This window comes from Helicoverpa armigera, chromosome 24 (assembly GCF_030705265.1).
Source record: "Helicoverpa armigera isolate CAAS_96S chromosome 24, ASM3070526v1, whole genome shotgun sequence".
Classification (NCBI taxonomy): domain Eukaryota; kingdom Metazoa; phylum Arthropoda; class Insecta; order Lepidoptera; family Noctuidae; genus Helicoverpa; species Helicoverpa armigera.
In genome coordinates, this window is record NC_087143.1 from 864,017 (window position 1) to 881,297 (window position 17,281).

The following is a 17,281-nucleotide window of genomic DNA, read 5'->3' on the forward strand; positions in this document are numbered from 1 at the left end:
AGTCCGAAATCACAAATACACCTTGAATTTACATCGTTAAAGAAAAGTTACTACATGAAAAAAAAAACACCTATAAAGCCAAAAATAATAAAATAAAATTGCCGTTAAAAACTTAAAACTATTTATTAATAGCATAGTACTTGTTACTTTTATGTATAATAAAACAATAATATTTGTTTCTAATGAATAATATCTTTTCACATCTAGTAGTTCTTAGAACTCATTCATCCTTCTGCCTCTTGAAACACATCCATATATGAATAGATATATAATAACACAAATATTTTAATGTATGAGCATCCATAAATCCCTGCTAATCCATTTCTCAAAATCCTAATAACTAGTTCTTCAAAAACTACAAATTAATATACGAGTAATTTCGTAAAACCCAAAAACTAAAATCTATGTATTCCACCAGAGGTAATTGCTAGACCATTTCATTTCGTTATATCCCGAGCCTTTTCCCTATCACTATGGCTACGGCTTCCAGTCTAACTGGGTTCAGCTGAGTACCAGTGCTTAACAAGGAACGACTGCCTATCAGACCTCTTCAACCCAGTTACCCGGGCAACCCAATACCCCTAGGTATGGTTGTCAGACTTACTGGCTTCTGACTACCTGTAACGACTGCCAAGGATGTTTAATAATAGCCATGACCTACACTTTAACGTGCCTTCCAAAACACAGTTATTGGTTTCCAAGATATACCTACTTAGAAAGTATACACAAACTTAGAAAAGTTGCGTTAGTACTTGCCTGACCTGGAAGCGAACCCAGACACTCATTCTTGAGCGGTTGGTCCTTTACCCACTGGGCCACCAAGACCATGTTTCTTCTTAAGCCCTTTATGTTCCAGGGCCGCGGTAACTCTTTCGAACAATCCCGCAGCCCCGGCATTTTCATTTATAGGTACCTACCTCAATAACAGATAATTAATTATTGCCAAAACCAATGGTGAAAGCTCTCCGTCCGTTTGTTTATCAACAAAAGAGCACTTTACTTGAAATGCCTTTTCAATATAGAAAATCAAAACCGGGGAGATCATTTATAAAATCAGTTGGGTTTTCAGAAATGGTTGGAGTGCTCGTAGATATTGCTAGCAAGTTTGGCGAATAATTTTGCTTACTTACCTATGTACTTTTGGAAAGATTGGTTCTATTAAAATTTTTTGATACAATTTTCGTATTTTCATTGTTTACGGGATATTTGATTAGAGATACAAAGATTGTGGTTATCCGGTTTACACTGGTTAAGTTTTGAAGCACCGACGAATACAAGGGGTAGGTATGATTTTTTATCGCTATGTGTGTATGTCCGTATGTGTATATCTGTGGCACTGTACCTCTTAAACTTGTATACTATGTTTATCCGTCTTTGGCTCTGTGCCTCTAATATGGAAGTACCGATTTAGATGAGACTTTTTTGGTCGAGAAGACAAAATATTTTTCGGCCTCTAGCTTTGTCTGTCTGTATGTTCATCAATCTCTTTCAAAAACATTTCAAGAAAAAGGCTTTCAAAATTGAAAACCCGTGTGTCCGAAACAAAAATTGTTGAATAAAAATCTATGAATCTACGCGAAGCTTTCAAAGCGTCAAACTGTTAGCTTTTAACGCTAATATTCAGTACTTGATCGTACATTCACTAACGAGAGTTCAGTTTTATTTTAGTGGAAAGAATAACCGGCTTTTTACACTGAAATTGTATGATCCTCTTAAGGAAGTTGTATGCATATGGTGTAAGAGGGAATGTGTACAAGCTCATAGAATCATACCTTAGCAATAGACAACAATTCACAGAAGTACGGAGGATAAATCTTAGTACTAAAACAGAAGAACTGTATGTATCTGAATCTAGAATAGTTGAATTCGGTGTTCCCCAAGGGACTATTGTCGGCCCTTTGTTCTTTCTCATCTATATAAATGACATGCCTTCGGTAACAACTCACGACTTTACACTGTTTGCTGATGATAGCACCGTTTTATTTACTAATGATAATTCAATCGACTTAGAATCTGACATTAACCAAACAATATTACTGATTATAGATTGGCTTAGAATTAATAATTTAATGATTAATATTGACAAAACTAAAATAATGGATTTTAAAATACGAACCCGACGTACAGGTCCTTTAAAAATTCATTACCTAGATAGCAACATTGAGGAAACGGAAGTAACGAAATTTCTAGGACTAAATATTGACCACAAACTTAATTGGAAATTTCATATTGAGCACGTTTGCAAAAAGCTGGGCCAATTTGCATATGCGTTATATAGATTAGGGAAAATGGCAAATCTGAGTACCCTGCTAACAGCTTACCATGGTTATGTTGGCTGTGTTCTCCGTTACGGTGTAATATTTTGGGGCAACAGTACGGAAAAAGAGCGAGCTTTCATTGCTCAAAAACGCTGCATCAGGGCTATATTCAACTTATGCGCAACCGACTCCTGTAAGCCATTTTTTTAAAATAATAAATTATTAACACTACCGTGCATCTATATACTCGAGGTATCAGTGTTTGTTAAAAACAATATCCACATGTTTGAGCACTACACGCGTATACGGCGTAAGGATAAACTACGCACAACAGCCAGTAAAACTCAGATATTGCATGAGAGCATCTTTTGTTCAGCTTCTCGCATCTTTAATAATTTACCGGGGCCTATCAGAACAATTATAGAAATTAAGAATTTTAAAAGGTCTCTCCATGATCTCCTAGTAGACAAAAGTTATTACTCTATAAAAGAATTTCTGTCCGACAAATCTTTAGTGAAATATAGTCCCACCCAGTCGTGATGTGTTCAATGACCTGAATGTTGTGTTATAATCTTAAAAGTAACATTATAATTAGTAGATATGTACGTCTAATAAGTTGTAATGTAATTTGACTGTATTAGTTTAATTGTATGTAATTTAATTTTGACATTGGTTGGTATTATTATTTATTGTTTAACGACATCTATTAGTGTATATTAATTTGAAGTGTTGGGACTATTAATAACAAAAACCATTGTTTTATTATTTGCATGCCCATTGCCGGCAAAACATGGAGAACTTATATTTTCTTTGTAACATCTATGTACTTACCACCCATGTTTGCAAAATAAATGATTTGATTTGATTTGATTTGATTTGATTTCTCATGTCAATTAAACCAAGTCATATTGTAGACTTGATTTTTGTATTCATTAATCACAAAAAATAGTCATTGCAAGCAGATAGCAATGTAGTATGTACCAGTGTCTACTCAAAATTTGCATACCGATTGAGCGGTGAGATATGCATGTACTTTATGTAACTTTACCAAAACACCTGTACCTAATACCGTGTCTCTGCAAATAAAGATTCTTATTCTTTCTTACTTAGCGGGGTAAAATAATGGTATTTATAATTACATTAAAAAAACTGCAAATCATTGTGATGCTAGGAAATAAATAAATCATGTCTCTTTCTTTTTTTGGCGCTGTTGGATAATAACAAGAATAAATAAGTTTAAATTCTTTAAAAAATATTGTGTTATGGACACATAGGACACTCAATAGAGCTCAAACATGGTAACTCAGAAAATCTTGAAAAATATATTTGCCATAAAATGCAAAATACCTAGTATTTTACAAAAATAAAACGGAAACCCAAGTATCCAAGATATACCCGCATGCAAAATAGTAAGTCTATAAAACTGGAACGCAGAGCCGATGAAGAGGTTATTTATTCATATTTTTGTAGGTACTAGCTGTTTCTTGTGGTTTCACCCACGACCCCAGAGAACCAATCCTCCTGTAGCCCCTGTCCTTGCTTAGGCTCTAGACCAAATTATATAATATATGTGTGCCAAAATTATTATAAGGTACCTTAACAAGACTCGGGAAGTTTCTTTATGATACAATTAAAATAGCGGGCTAAACCTAATTTCATTAATATTGTAAATGCGTTTGCACATTACATTTACGAAAATACTGTTTGACATCATCGTCCGTCTAGCTTGTAGCCAACTATGTATGTTGGGGTCAGCTTCCAGTCTGTCAGTCAGATGCAGCTGAGTACCAATATTTTACACGGAGCTTACAAGCAATAATTACTTAACAGATTTATATAACTTAGAATAACACTTGAGCCACTTTATATAAACACCTAACACGAACGAAGTCGCGAGAAACAGCTAGTATAGAATGTAAAAACCGATACCCTATTGATAGTCTAACAAGGAAATACCCGAAAAATTCAAAAGAGCAAAAGTCGAGAAACTCGATAACTAATACATTACAATCTGCTAACATTTGCAGGTAGGGTTCCCGAATTGGATTTGGCGATTTGACACCTTATTGCAAAAGGGATAAGGTTAAAAATTGGATGGAGTTAAGTTCGAAATGCTGAAATCTGGTTGTTGGTGAAATTTTGTTACACCGTAGAAATCAAGAAAATGAAATTATTGTTGAGAATTTTGGGAATTTTATAGATTTTCGGATGCAGCTGAGTACCAGATTTTTACATTTTATAGAGCGAATGTCAAACTGACCTCCTCTACCCAGTAACCCTGGCAAACCGATATATATCAAATTCAAATATTATATTTCCTAATATACCTGGGTACCTTATTTAACAGACTTTCAGGCTTGTGACTTCCTGTACAAGGACTACCAACGATATTTAAAAAACTAAAACAAAAAACCTAAACAAAACCGCAAAGAACCGCTAGTTAACAAAAACACATATATACCCTGCAACGGCTATCCAAACTACTAAAATTACAAAGAAATGCTCAACCCACTTAAGTCTAGCCAAATATTAGCAATTTTGATATTAATATATCCAAACAGTTATTTTGCAAGTTAAATAGAGTACCTTGAAACCTTGTAACATTAAAATAAACGGTAAAATTAATTACAATTATAACGAACAGGACCCCAGTGGTTGCCAAGAATTTTCACATTTTGTTGAAACTCAAGGTACGCTTCAGATACAGGCGAAAATCGCGAGCCGCGCGCTGCCAGCGGTAGTGGTGGCATAGTATGGAGTCTGTCATCGGCCGCGCGCGTCTATTAGGCCGTATGCAGAAAATTCTCTCCGTATACGGCCTTAAACTACATTAAACCTACATATAAAGTCCTATGCGTTAAATATTTATACTAATACAATTATAAAGCTGAGCATCTGTATAGCTACTCGGCCTCATTGAAAAATAAGTAAAGGCCATTTATTAATTGAGGTCAGCTGCTGTAGGCTACTTTTATCCGGGTGTACGGATTAATTTCCAGGGTATTCGGTTGAAACCTATGGCGAAAGCTTGTTGACGCAAGTTTTAACCGCGGACGGTTTGCGACAGTTGTCTGTATCCGAAGTGTACCTTAATGATCCTGAAATAAATACTTTTTAGTATCTTTGTTAAATGAAGACCCAAGTTTATTAATTTCCGTAACGAACGATTGCAAATATTTTGAGAATTGGAAATGTTTTAGGTTTCCATTTTATGTGAAATGAGTTTCAAAGTACTGTGTTATTTTTAGGTACGCCTACACAAAACGGGAATAGAAGTCAAATATTATAAAATTTACTAGTCTCAGCTCGCGATTTCACCTGCGACCTGTGAAAACCATTTATGACCAATTTTTATACTTGGTTCTTTGATAAATGGGCTACGAACGACTAATTTTTGAGATGAACGCATTCAAGCAAATAAACAGTCACTTCAGCTTTATTTATACAGATAAGCCACTTTCTAAATACATAAACCTTCCTAAACATTCTTCTCACTGTTGACAAATATCTTCTAGATTTTGTTTTTCGGTAACAAACAGACAAAAAAACGCTTACTTTGTTTCATAACACACAGTAATAACGAAGGTAACACCAAACAAAATATATTATGCGGGACCCTATGTATAAGCCTGGTAATAATTAATTGGGTACCTTCACACAATGTTCTAGCTTTCACGACCTTATTTAGTGGACCTCCAGGACCTTAATGGATACAGGTCATTGTAATAAAGTTAATAGGAAAATGTGTGTGTATTTTTGACCCTGAATCAATGTTTTTTTTCAGTTTCTTTGTATGTCCAGGTAGAGATGGATCTAGCTCTTAAACGAGGTTGTGATCATGACCATACGATACGGCTTAATATTAAAAAAAACACAGGTCTACATTTACATTTAGTTAATTTAGGTACATGAAGGTATTGCTAAGGGGAGTACCTGTATAGGGAGATTAGAGTAATGACTACATAAATAAAGGAAGCCCATAAGTGAGTATAGTAACGTACAATAATATGTATTCACTTAGCATCGTGAAATGTTGGATTATATTTTGAGGTGAGACCTATTTTGTTATACCTATTGTACGGAACTCATAACTGTACGTACAGGGAGTAGGTATATACACTCTTTTGCAAAAAAAACGGGCACCTATGCGAAATCTTAGTTTTAAGGACTTTACGTGTATTTCAAAGGGTTTTAATGATTGTAGTATGTTTCTAGCATCAAAAGAGTTAGCCGAGGATGCGTGAGAGTGTATTCTAAATTTGAATTTTGTACAATTGCTAAGAAATTGGTTAAACCTTGTTTTGGGCTAATTGCTAGCAGAATGTTCGTCGGTGTTTTGAAAAGTTTTTGAAGCGATTTTCAGAAAAATGATAATGCAGTTTTAATTAATGATTAATGTACTTTTTTGTTAGATCAAAACATTTTTGAAAATCTATGCGTATTTGATAAAATTTTCACCTGCTCTAAATGGGCTATACTGATGATTGATGGCAATGTTAAGAGTTTCGGTATTTTAGTGTAAAGCGCTCTATTGTTTAGATATTGTTCCCACGTGTTTTAAAATATCGCTTTTTCATAAATAAACACTATTTAGAAGAGTATCAGTACCTTTGGCTGCGACAAAACCAATTTAAAGTAAGCAGTGCCGATCACAACTCGTCTCCTATCGGACTTTGACATTTAAAAAATACCAAATTTTGTGATAAATGTTAAAATTAACCACATGAAAAATGATGAGGGGGGTTAAAGCTATCTAAAAAGTCAAATTATTGCCGCGTTGAAGCTCTAGATAACTCCATAGGTATCGGGTTACTAAACGACGGTTTAGCTGAAAGGGAGTCAAGAATTCAAAATTATTGGCCAAACGTATGGTTCTTAAGAAATGAGCAGATAGTCAATTATTGTTATGATTTAAGCAAGAAAGTGCTGTAGATGCCAGAAAATCTCATTGTAGGCAAGTTTATTTAATAAAATGTCCGTGGGATGAAAACACGCTATTTGAACGCTCAGACTCATAGATCTTCAGAGGTCTACGGAGTTTCCCAAGAGACAAGGTTGTTTAAAAATCAGTGATTACGAGACCTTAAGACCTCGTGCTCACAGTCTATGCGCTATTTCTGTATTTTGTAGAATTTCAAGACTTTTAAAAATGACAAAGTCTGACAGGAGACGAGTTGTGATCGGCACTGCTTACTTTAAATTGGTTTTGTCGCAGCTCAAAGTACTGATACTCTTCTAATTAGTGTTTATTTATGAAAAAGCGATATTTTAAAACACGTAGGTACAATATCTAAACAATAGAACGCTTTACACTAAAATACCGAAACTCTTAACATTGTCATCAACCATCAGTATATCCCATTTAAAGCAGGTGAAAATTTTAACAAATACGCATAGTTTTTCAAAAATGTTTTGATCTAACAAAAAAGTACATTAATCATTAATTAAAACTGCATTATCATTTTTCTGAAAATCACTTCAAAAACTTTTCAAAACACCGACGAACTTTCTGCTAGCAATTAGTCCAAAACAAGGTTTAACCAATTTCTTAGCAATTGTACAAAATTCAAATTTAGAATACACTCTCACGCATGCTGGGCTAACTCTTTTGATGCTAGAAACATACTAAAATCATTAAAACCCTTTGAAGTACACGTAAAGTCCTTAAAACTAAGATTTCGCATAGGTGCCCGCTTTTTTTGCAAAAGAGTTTATAAGGGAGTCTAGGGAAAGTACATAAGGACGTATATAGGGCGAGTATACAGCGTCATAAGCGGTGATAAGCGGTGCTTTTCAGTGTAATCGACGTGAAAGAGTGCTAATTTAATTATTACAATTTATCGTATTTCAATAAACACTTTAATTATAAACGAAAGATAAACAAAACACCAAAAAAACTTTACATTTCAAAACAAGATTCCTTCCAAAATAACTTCAAAAAAATATGAAAGAATAAAATATCACCACCAAAGAAAAAAATAAGCTACACTTCGGTGTCACGTACTTAAAAGGTAAACCCGGCCCTCGGGCCCGCGTCATACTTAAATCAACAGGATTGCCGACGATATTCAAATCTGTCTCGACCTCTACAAACAAACTTATGTTTTTGTTCTATTGCATTATTAGATAGTGACCCTTTTATTTTTAGGGTTCCGTACCCAAAGGGACCCTATTGTTTTCGCTCCTCTGTCCGTCCGTCCGTCCGTCCGTTTGTCACTCATGAACCGTGATAGTTAAACAGTTGAAATTTTCACAGATGATGATGTATTTCTGTTGCCGCTATACAACAAATACTGAAAACTAGAATAAATATTTTGGGGGGCTCCCATACAACAAACGTGATTTTTTTGCTCGATTTCGATAAATATATAAATGTATATAGAATATTAGTTTGGATGGTACGGAATTCTTCGTGCGCGAATCCGACTCGCACTTGGCCGGTTTTTTATTTTGACTTCAGTTTCGGAGGCTAATGCGAAAAAAGGTTTTGAAGGTTCTTCGTTTAGATGTGGTGTTATGAGTGTGAAATCTTTTTTGAAGATTGTTTTTGATGGTTGAAGGCTAATATATAGTTGTAGGTAGTTTGGTTGCTATGTCGATTTGATTGATTTTTTGTAGTTTTACATATATAGGAGTTTGTGTAGATAAAACAGTGATTGGTAGAGTACACATAGATAAATTGTTTTTCTTTGTTTCTTTTTGGTCTGTCTTCCTGTAGAAATACAAACTGAATTGAGAATTTAATTATCCTGATAAGTTTAATCAAGTAAATTATATATCCTTTAACTCCCTGTCTGTTTGTCGCGCTTTTCCGTCATAACTTCTAAACCGATCTAACTGAAATTCAGTACACAGATAGTTTAAAGCCTGAAAAGGGAGTAAGATTACTTTATATCCGATTTAGGAAGGAGTTGAGGCCCAGTTAGTTTTAAACATATTTTAAAATCACAAATACTGAAACTAAAATTCTTAAATAATATTAACTTTGATTCTACATAAGTTGAAATTTTATTCACATACAAACGGAATTTTAAGTCTCATCTGAACGTGAATTTAGAAATTGTATTAAAAAGTTTCCCTGATAAAGGTCCCCCGGGCATTTGTTATGTAGAATCGAGTTAAATCTACAATCCTAGGAGTTTTAATCTAGTTTTATATTTTGATTCTAGACTAGTTAAATATGGAAAATACCGTCATTAAATTAGGTTTAGAAACACTCACGACATGAGAGAATATCATTAATTTGTTTGCCAATTTTTTCATAAAATATTCACAGAATAAGAGTGAACTAAAGTCTTCTTCTTCTTTCTCCTGCCCTGTTCCCAAATATTACTTGGGGTCGGCGCAATATGTCATTTTCTTCAATTTTCCCCTGTCACTCGTCATACTGACACTCACTCCCTTCCTATTCATATCATCTAAGAGTGAACTAAAGTAATAACAGTTTTTACTTCTCATACAAGTGGATTTTATCGTGCGGATAACCACGCTCGGGTTTTTTTACGCTCGACATATTCCGTGCCGCAAAAAAACCGTCGAGTAGTGATATGCGTCATCGTTTGTACCAGTAGTAGTTGTTTATTATTGCTTGTATACGATACCACCCGTAAGAACCCAGCATTGGCTCGCGGTAAAAAACAGCAGATTGTCAATTTACGTTCCATGAAAAGACGCCCAAAACCAACTGAATATTTCGTCTCATCAAGCCATGCCACGCTCTAAGGCTAGTTAACCAACTTCACAAAACAAACAAGGTAGATACAGACAAACTCATAACTCTTTAAATTAGGGTGTTCTCACACGTATATGTTTAAAAGTCTCACAAATAGCATTATAACGTGTGGCGAATCCAATTTGTTATTTCAACACGGTATTTTAGCATTGTTTTCACACAAAAACAGCCTATTTATTCTCGTGTCCGCTGGCAAAGCATAACTAACTGAATTACTGCACTGTGCTGTTATAAGGGGCTGTGGTGTAATGTGAAAGAAATAGCGGTTTTGATCATTGTTTATTTTCAAAGTTTGTTGCAATATCACTACATAGTATAAAACAAAGTCGCTTCTTCTGTCAATAAATCTATGTATGCTAAAATCTTTAAAACTACGCAACGGATTTTGATACGGTTTTTAATAGATGGAGTGATTGAAGAGGAAGGTTTATTTGTTTATATAGGTTTATTTTTATGTATCTAACTTCAAGAACTACAAGAGTAATTTGATAATTGGTTCAGTGTTAGATAGCCCACGCGCTACATATGGGAAAGCTACTATTTAATCGGGCGCTAAATAGAGTCTTCGGTACGCGGGTGAAACCAGGGGTTGAAGTTTTCGTTTTTTTTTCTTATTTTCGTTTCATATTTATTTTCTTTTCGATTGTCTATGAATCATGTCTTCTCGTAAAGTTAATTCCTTCTTTCTAATATGAAAGCAAGTGGGAATATTCTGATTTCCAAAATCGCTCCCACTCATACCCCCATCACCCCATCCCCTTACCGAGTCATTAAATATTCAGTACAGGGTAGGTCGCTAGACACGCTCGCCGTTGATAACGACTTATACTTTCAACTGAGATGCATTGCGTTCTGCTATCGCTACTTATGAGGTCAACGCACTCGGCATACACAAGCACAACTCACTTGTGTTTAGATATTTGTGGGGTATGATGTTATATTTTTTGAAGATCGTTATTGTCGTATACAATGCCATTTCATCATCTGCCCATAATTTTTCCACATAAATTGGGGTCGCCTTCCGGTCTAACCAAATGCAGCTGAGTACTAATATTTAAAAAATATATACATTGTTGTCTAATACTTATTAACAAACAGGAGATTTATTGTTTGCTGTAACAAAATTTTTCAGTATTAAACAGTCGATTTATCGAGGAAAGCTTAGCTACAGACTTTCTGCCCGGTTACGTGGAGTATAGTTCCCGCATGACGCGGCTGAAACATCTCTTGGAAATTATAAATAAGATAAATCTTTCAACATCTACTAGCTTACTCAATCCTACTTCAATGTGAACAGCATAACCTCTCTTCTAAGGAAACCTAACAAATTGGATGACCGGTATCCTGCTGACAGATCTAGGTCCGATCTCGGCGCACGTTCCTCAGAAATATGAGTCCACATCATCATAACATTTGTTCTGTCGCCTTGTTATATGTATGTAACGCGTTTGTGTGTCTGGGTGAAGTGGATCTCACACTAGTATACGTATTTGTAATATCTGCAGATGTGCTCATGGTGTTAAATTATGTGCATTTACAAGCACAATAAGGTTAGCCCAAGTTGCTAAATTGATAATAATGCTGTATATTATGCGATATCACGCTTTCTTAAAGGATTCTCCTTGGCAGAAGATAGCAGACTAAGAAGATTTTTCAGGATTTTATGTCGTCCAAGATATTGTATGAAAACTTTATCTGCTAAGGGAAAGTCTTCTGCTTCGATGAAAACTGTTGTAGGATGTTCTATCAATACCTTTGAAATTACATACGACTTCAAAATATCTAAGCGACTTTCTTCTACCACAGTTCTGCAAACCAATTGTACACAGAAGTATGACGTATATGACGAGTACGAAGTATGACGCATGTTAGTGTGAGACCTACCTCACACACACACAGCACAACGTTGTCACGCTCTGAATGCGAGGCGAAGTGTTAAAAGAAGCGTGTTTGTTGTTTATTGCTACTTTACTGTAAACACCTGTTAAGGTGAGGTTTTGACGTGAATATATATTTATTTTATGTTATTTTTCACAGTTGAACATCGAATCATCGTCATGATCTTTTCCATTTTTACATATAGAGAGCAATTGAGCGTCAATCAACAGGATTGGTCAAGGTGGATTAGCGATTTCAGAATTTTTAAATCAAGTCCTAACCTGTACTTTAAAGGCTAGTGCTTTAGCCGCTAGGCCAATGAAACTACATTTTAGCGAAAACACAACTTTCTCTCATTATTTTCAAGTTTTCCTATAAAATCAATCTCTTATCAGACAAAACCGCGAATTTAGTCTAAAAAAATACAGCCCACGCCTGAAGTATTTTTATATCTATACAAACTCATGCTATAAAAGCGAACCAGGTTCCATTATCCAGGTTCAAAATTGGTTCAACGCAAATAACTTGGCTCTTAATGAAAAAAAAACAAAATGCATTCGATTTTCATTGCCAAATGTAAAAAGTAGTGAATGTGACATAATACTCAATAGTCAAAAACTAGAATTTATAAATCAGACAGTTTTCCTGGGAATCACTCTTGACAAAAAACTACAATGGGGACCCCACATAACATCTCTTGCGGGTCGTCTTAGCTCGGCCGCCTATGCTATTAGAAAGATGAGGCAGCTAGCGGACGTAGAAACAGCTAGACTGGTATATTTTAGTTACTTCCACAGCATCATGTCGTACGGCATTCTGCTGTGGGGACGAGCTGCTGACATTGAATGCATATTTATCTTACAAAAGCGAGCGGTCAGAGCTATGTACAACTTACGTGGTCGTGAATCTCTTAGGAACTGTTTAAAAAATTAATATCATGACCGTACCTTGCCAATTTATTTATGAAAATATCATGTATGTTAGGAAAACTTACATTTGTTTGATAAAATATGTGATAGACATAATTATAACACTAGAAATAAAAATAAGTTAGCTATCCCGCAGTTTAGATTATCTAAAGTACATACATCTTTCATGGGATATTGTGTCAAATGTTATAATAAAATACCAGACAACATTCTGGAATTGAATGACTTGCGGTTTAAAACTCATATAAAAGCCACACTTTGTAAGCAAGCATATTATAAATTAGAAGATTACATTCAAGATAAAAATGCTTGGAAACATGCTGGTCCTGCTCCATAGGACATACTGACAATATCTAATTAATTAACAAATTAAAACTACACCAGCAAATAAAATTGTATTCATCTTTTGATTATTTGTTTGTAACTTTGTACCAAAATATAAACCAATTTGTAAATGTGAACACCATGTAGCATTTTAATTGTCACTTTATCCTCATTTGTCTTTGCGATTCTACATGATCTTCGCATGCTTTTACTGTATGTATCAATACATACAAACTGTAATACTATATTATTTTTAAAAAGAGTAACCATGGAGTTTCTTGCCCGTTCTTCTCCATAGGAAGCTACTTTTGGAATGGGCAACTAGAATCAAACTTAGTTATAATTTTGACGTTCATAAGTGCTTGTAAAGGCCTAAATGAAATAAATGATTTGACTTTGACTTTGACTTTGACTTTGAACCAAACAATCTTCCATTCCCGTTAAAACATCAGTTTGATTACGCTAATAATTACGGCAACATAAACGATTGGCGGTTACATAAAGTAAACAGCAGACGTAATGAAACCAGAGCGTTCATTACAAAATGTTGAGAAACCGAACATTTTCGTAGGAAGCCACGTTTCTCCCGAGCTACGTGGAAACCACACGTTAAGTACTTACCAGCGAGGAGTATTCATGGGATGAGATGACGCGTCTGTGCCACAGAGTGGGAAAATGTGTAGAGGATCCAATCTATTATAATTTTATAGAGAGGTAATATTGTTTGTGACTTTGTGACGTATATTGAGCCAATATTGAAAATTAGGTACTTCAAAATGTTGTGATATAGGCGATATTTTTTACGAAGACAGTTATCTATCCCGCTTTGTCCACTTTGAGATTTTTTTAGTCTTCAAGCAGTTTATTCGCGGCAATCTTCTTGTTTTTCCTCTTATTTTAGTTCTTTTAAAAATCAAAAACTCAATGCAAAAGGTATACAACTAAATAATAAATATATAATAGACAAAATCGAAATAAATATACAAAACAGTATAATATTACATTATAAAGGCAATAATATAATGTTTTCATTTAAAACATAGACATTTATCAATACCTAACCCACACTCCAACAGACAAAATAAGAAATAAAAATTATTCACAACGTCAAAGAATTGAGACTACTGAATATTGTTACTCTGTGCCTACGAAACGTGTAATTTTGTTGAAATATTAATATATGCGCGGTCTGGTTGAGGCAAGCGCGTTACTCGACTTATATCAATCGAGGAATATTATTGCCTCAACTATTTCTTGATATTAGTCTATAGTAATTTTAAATGGATGAGCGTAGCTTTGCTGCGTAGAAAAGCCAAATTAATAGTAGTAGTATGTCTTTGGCCTGTGTGAAGATGATCCATCATATCATCAACAGCCTCTTGCCCTTATTAATCCTAACTAATATTATAAATGTGGAAGTAACTCTGTTTGTCTGTCTGTCTTTTTTTCACGCCTAAACTACTGAACCGATTTGTGTGAAATTTGGTACAGACATAATTTGAAACTTGAGAAAGGACATAGGATAGTTTTTATTACAAAGAAATATAAAAATAAAAAATAAAATTTATTCCGGACATATCGCCATCTATTGGTCAAACTAAAACTCTGCCGGAAGTCATTGTTCCACTCGAAAGAAGTCGCAGGCAAAAGCTAGTATTTTATATTTTCTTTTTTCGTGCTCTTATGTCAGCCGTCATCTCACAAGTAACATTCTTTCTAACCATATCGAGTTTCACACAATCTTTGCATCGTTTCTTTGGTTGTCCTCTTCCACTACATCCGTCCACATGACTTTAATTCCTCCGCGTCACATGTCCATATACCATGACAATCGGTTTCCACAATATGAATAAAAACCACAAAAACAGTTGGTTTATTTACATTCAATTATAACCAACCAAATCAAATTGGCCAATTTATTGATACTCATTGTTTTGCCTGTTAAATGACAACCAAAAATCAGGGTTCCCTGAAAATGATTTAATTGTGAAATACCAATAAGTATTATTTATTAGTGACTGATTGATTTCCAAGCATAAAATTTGTATTATACAATACAATAATAAATTAGTTTACTGCATTATTTGATTGAGTTAAAACTGTGCCTCTGAATAAAATAATAAGCGTTGTAAATAAAATAATAACGATTATTATTATCAGCACATTGTGACACTGACTATTTATGATAATCATAATAATTGGAAAGGATATAAAAGCTAGGATATTTAATTAGTAGGGCTCTACTATCTATTCAATTTCAACTATCCTTGCTTAAAACTTACTAGCATAGATATCAAGCTTGTTCAGTCTACAAGACGCTAAAAGTAGTTTTACTTCAGCACTACTAGCTTAAAAAATGCCTCAAGTATCCCGTGCAAAACACAAGTAATATAATTACCAAAAGTTTGTCAAAATAAATAAAATCGAAGCATTATTAAAGTATTTTCTAAAACCCCAACTAGCATTGCCTCTCTCCCATAGTTTAGTATTTATCCTCCAAAATTGTATATTCAAACCAACACACACCAAATCAGACTGTAGCAATCCCGTTATTTAGATCCAGCCAAATTTCCCTTATATTTGGGAAATTTCAGGTGAATTCGAGCAAATATCCGAAAATAGTCGTCAAATCGTATAGAAAGTACAGTCGGGCACGTAAATTAGTAATAACTAGTGGCTGGTCGCGACTGTACCCAAATTTACCCGTTCATTACACATTAACGTGTGGCTAGGGTTGCAACGTTATGCAGTAGAATAAATTAATTTTGTTAATTTTTTAAATGCTGTGGGTTAATTGGTTAATAATATGTAATAGTTTATAAATAAAGTGTACAGATGTTATTCTGGTTATAAATGTGGCAAATAATGTAGAAATCTCGTTTAGTATTATGCAGTTTCTTCAATTTATCTGACGTCTTTAAATGTCTATTCTGTCTAAAAATCTTCCTTTGTATAAGTATCTAATTTTGTGGTTCTATACTGTTCTACTCTAATAAAATTCTAAAACAAAATGTATAATTTTTTTCTGTAAAAGAATTACAGTAACCATTTTCTTACCAGGTTACCCGATTTTTATTACATGAATCTTATTACTTAATATAGGCCCATTTTTCTACCAAAATAACTATAAAATGACCCACAGCCCTATAAACCGGACTGTCTGTTAGCATGTCGGTGGGCCCCCACTCTCCGGTTTCAAAATAGCTGTTGACAGTTTTCAGCGTTGGACCCAACACCGTCCCTGGTCCCTACCTGTCTTCATTTATATTTAGATAGAGAATTTCAAGTTTTCAACATAATGTAGGTTCGGCTTTGTTTTGAGCTAATTGTGTGATGTTTGATAGTTTCAGGTATGGAATTTTTTTGGGTGTTTACAAAGTATTGAAATGTCCGGTATACTTATTTGTAGTTTAATAATTAGAGCCGTTTTATAATTTCTATTTCAGAAAATATACATTACCTATTTGCATTGATCACGCAAGTACATAAAGGAAATAAAATAACATAGGTCTTTGTGCACACGTAATTTTAAAGCCTGTTCAAGGTGCAACAGATTTTTTTATAATTACCTTACTTTTAAAACTCAGCGTGGGATATTGCCGATTATTATGTATCACCATTAAACTTAAAAAATCGGCTTAGTTTTTACACAATAATCTCCGATCTCCTTCAAATCCTGTAGGGTTCCATGACTAGTTATCCTACACATAGTACACTCCATATAAAAGATCATTCAAGAACAACCAGGATACTAACCTGACATCTGCCATCGATGCACATATCCAGACTGCCGGGACGACACCTGGTGCCATCAGACACCCTCGCCGCGAGCACCGCCACCACCACGCGATCCTCGTCATCCAGGGCTACCGTCTGCAAATACATGGTTTAGTTTAGTTTAGCAAAATAACAGAGTATTGTTCATTCAGAGATCATGATCTATATTCGATGACACCGCAGTATATTGTTTTTGGACAATTTTTGCTGTAATATTTAGGCCTCTTGTACCGAAGGCCACAGGTTTAAAAAAAAGGGCCATGAATAAGATACAACAAAACGTGCAATCATGTACACGGTACGGTAAAGCTGATGGTTCAACGTTCAGGTATGTCGTGAACAGGAGGCGTAACCCTAACTTAAAGAAACGTCTTAGAAAATAC

At 34.6% G+C, this 17,281-nt stretch overlaps 1 protein-coding gene across 1 annotated transcript in view; it reads right to left on the bottom strand.

Moving 5' to 3' along the window:
• Positions 1-17,281, bottom strand: part of LOC110382099 (protein madd-4) — a 374,672-nt gene that overhangs the window by 44,981 nt on the left and 312,410 nt on the right. Inside the window, exon 8 of the mRNA XM_064041070.1 lies at positions 16,878-16,994. Coding sequence (XP_063897140.1) covers positions 16,878-16,994 — 117 coding nt within the window. The remainder of the gene's footprint in view (positions 1-16,877; positions 16,995-17,281) is intronic.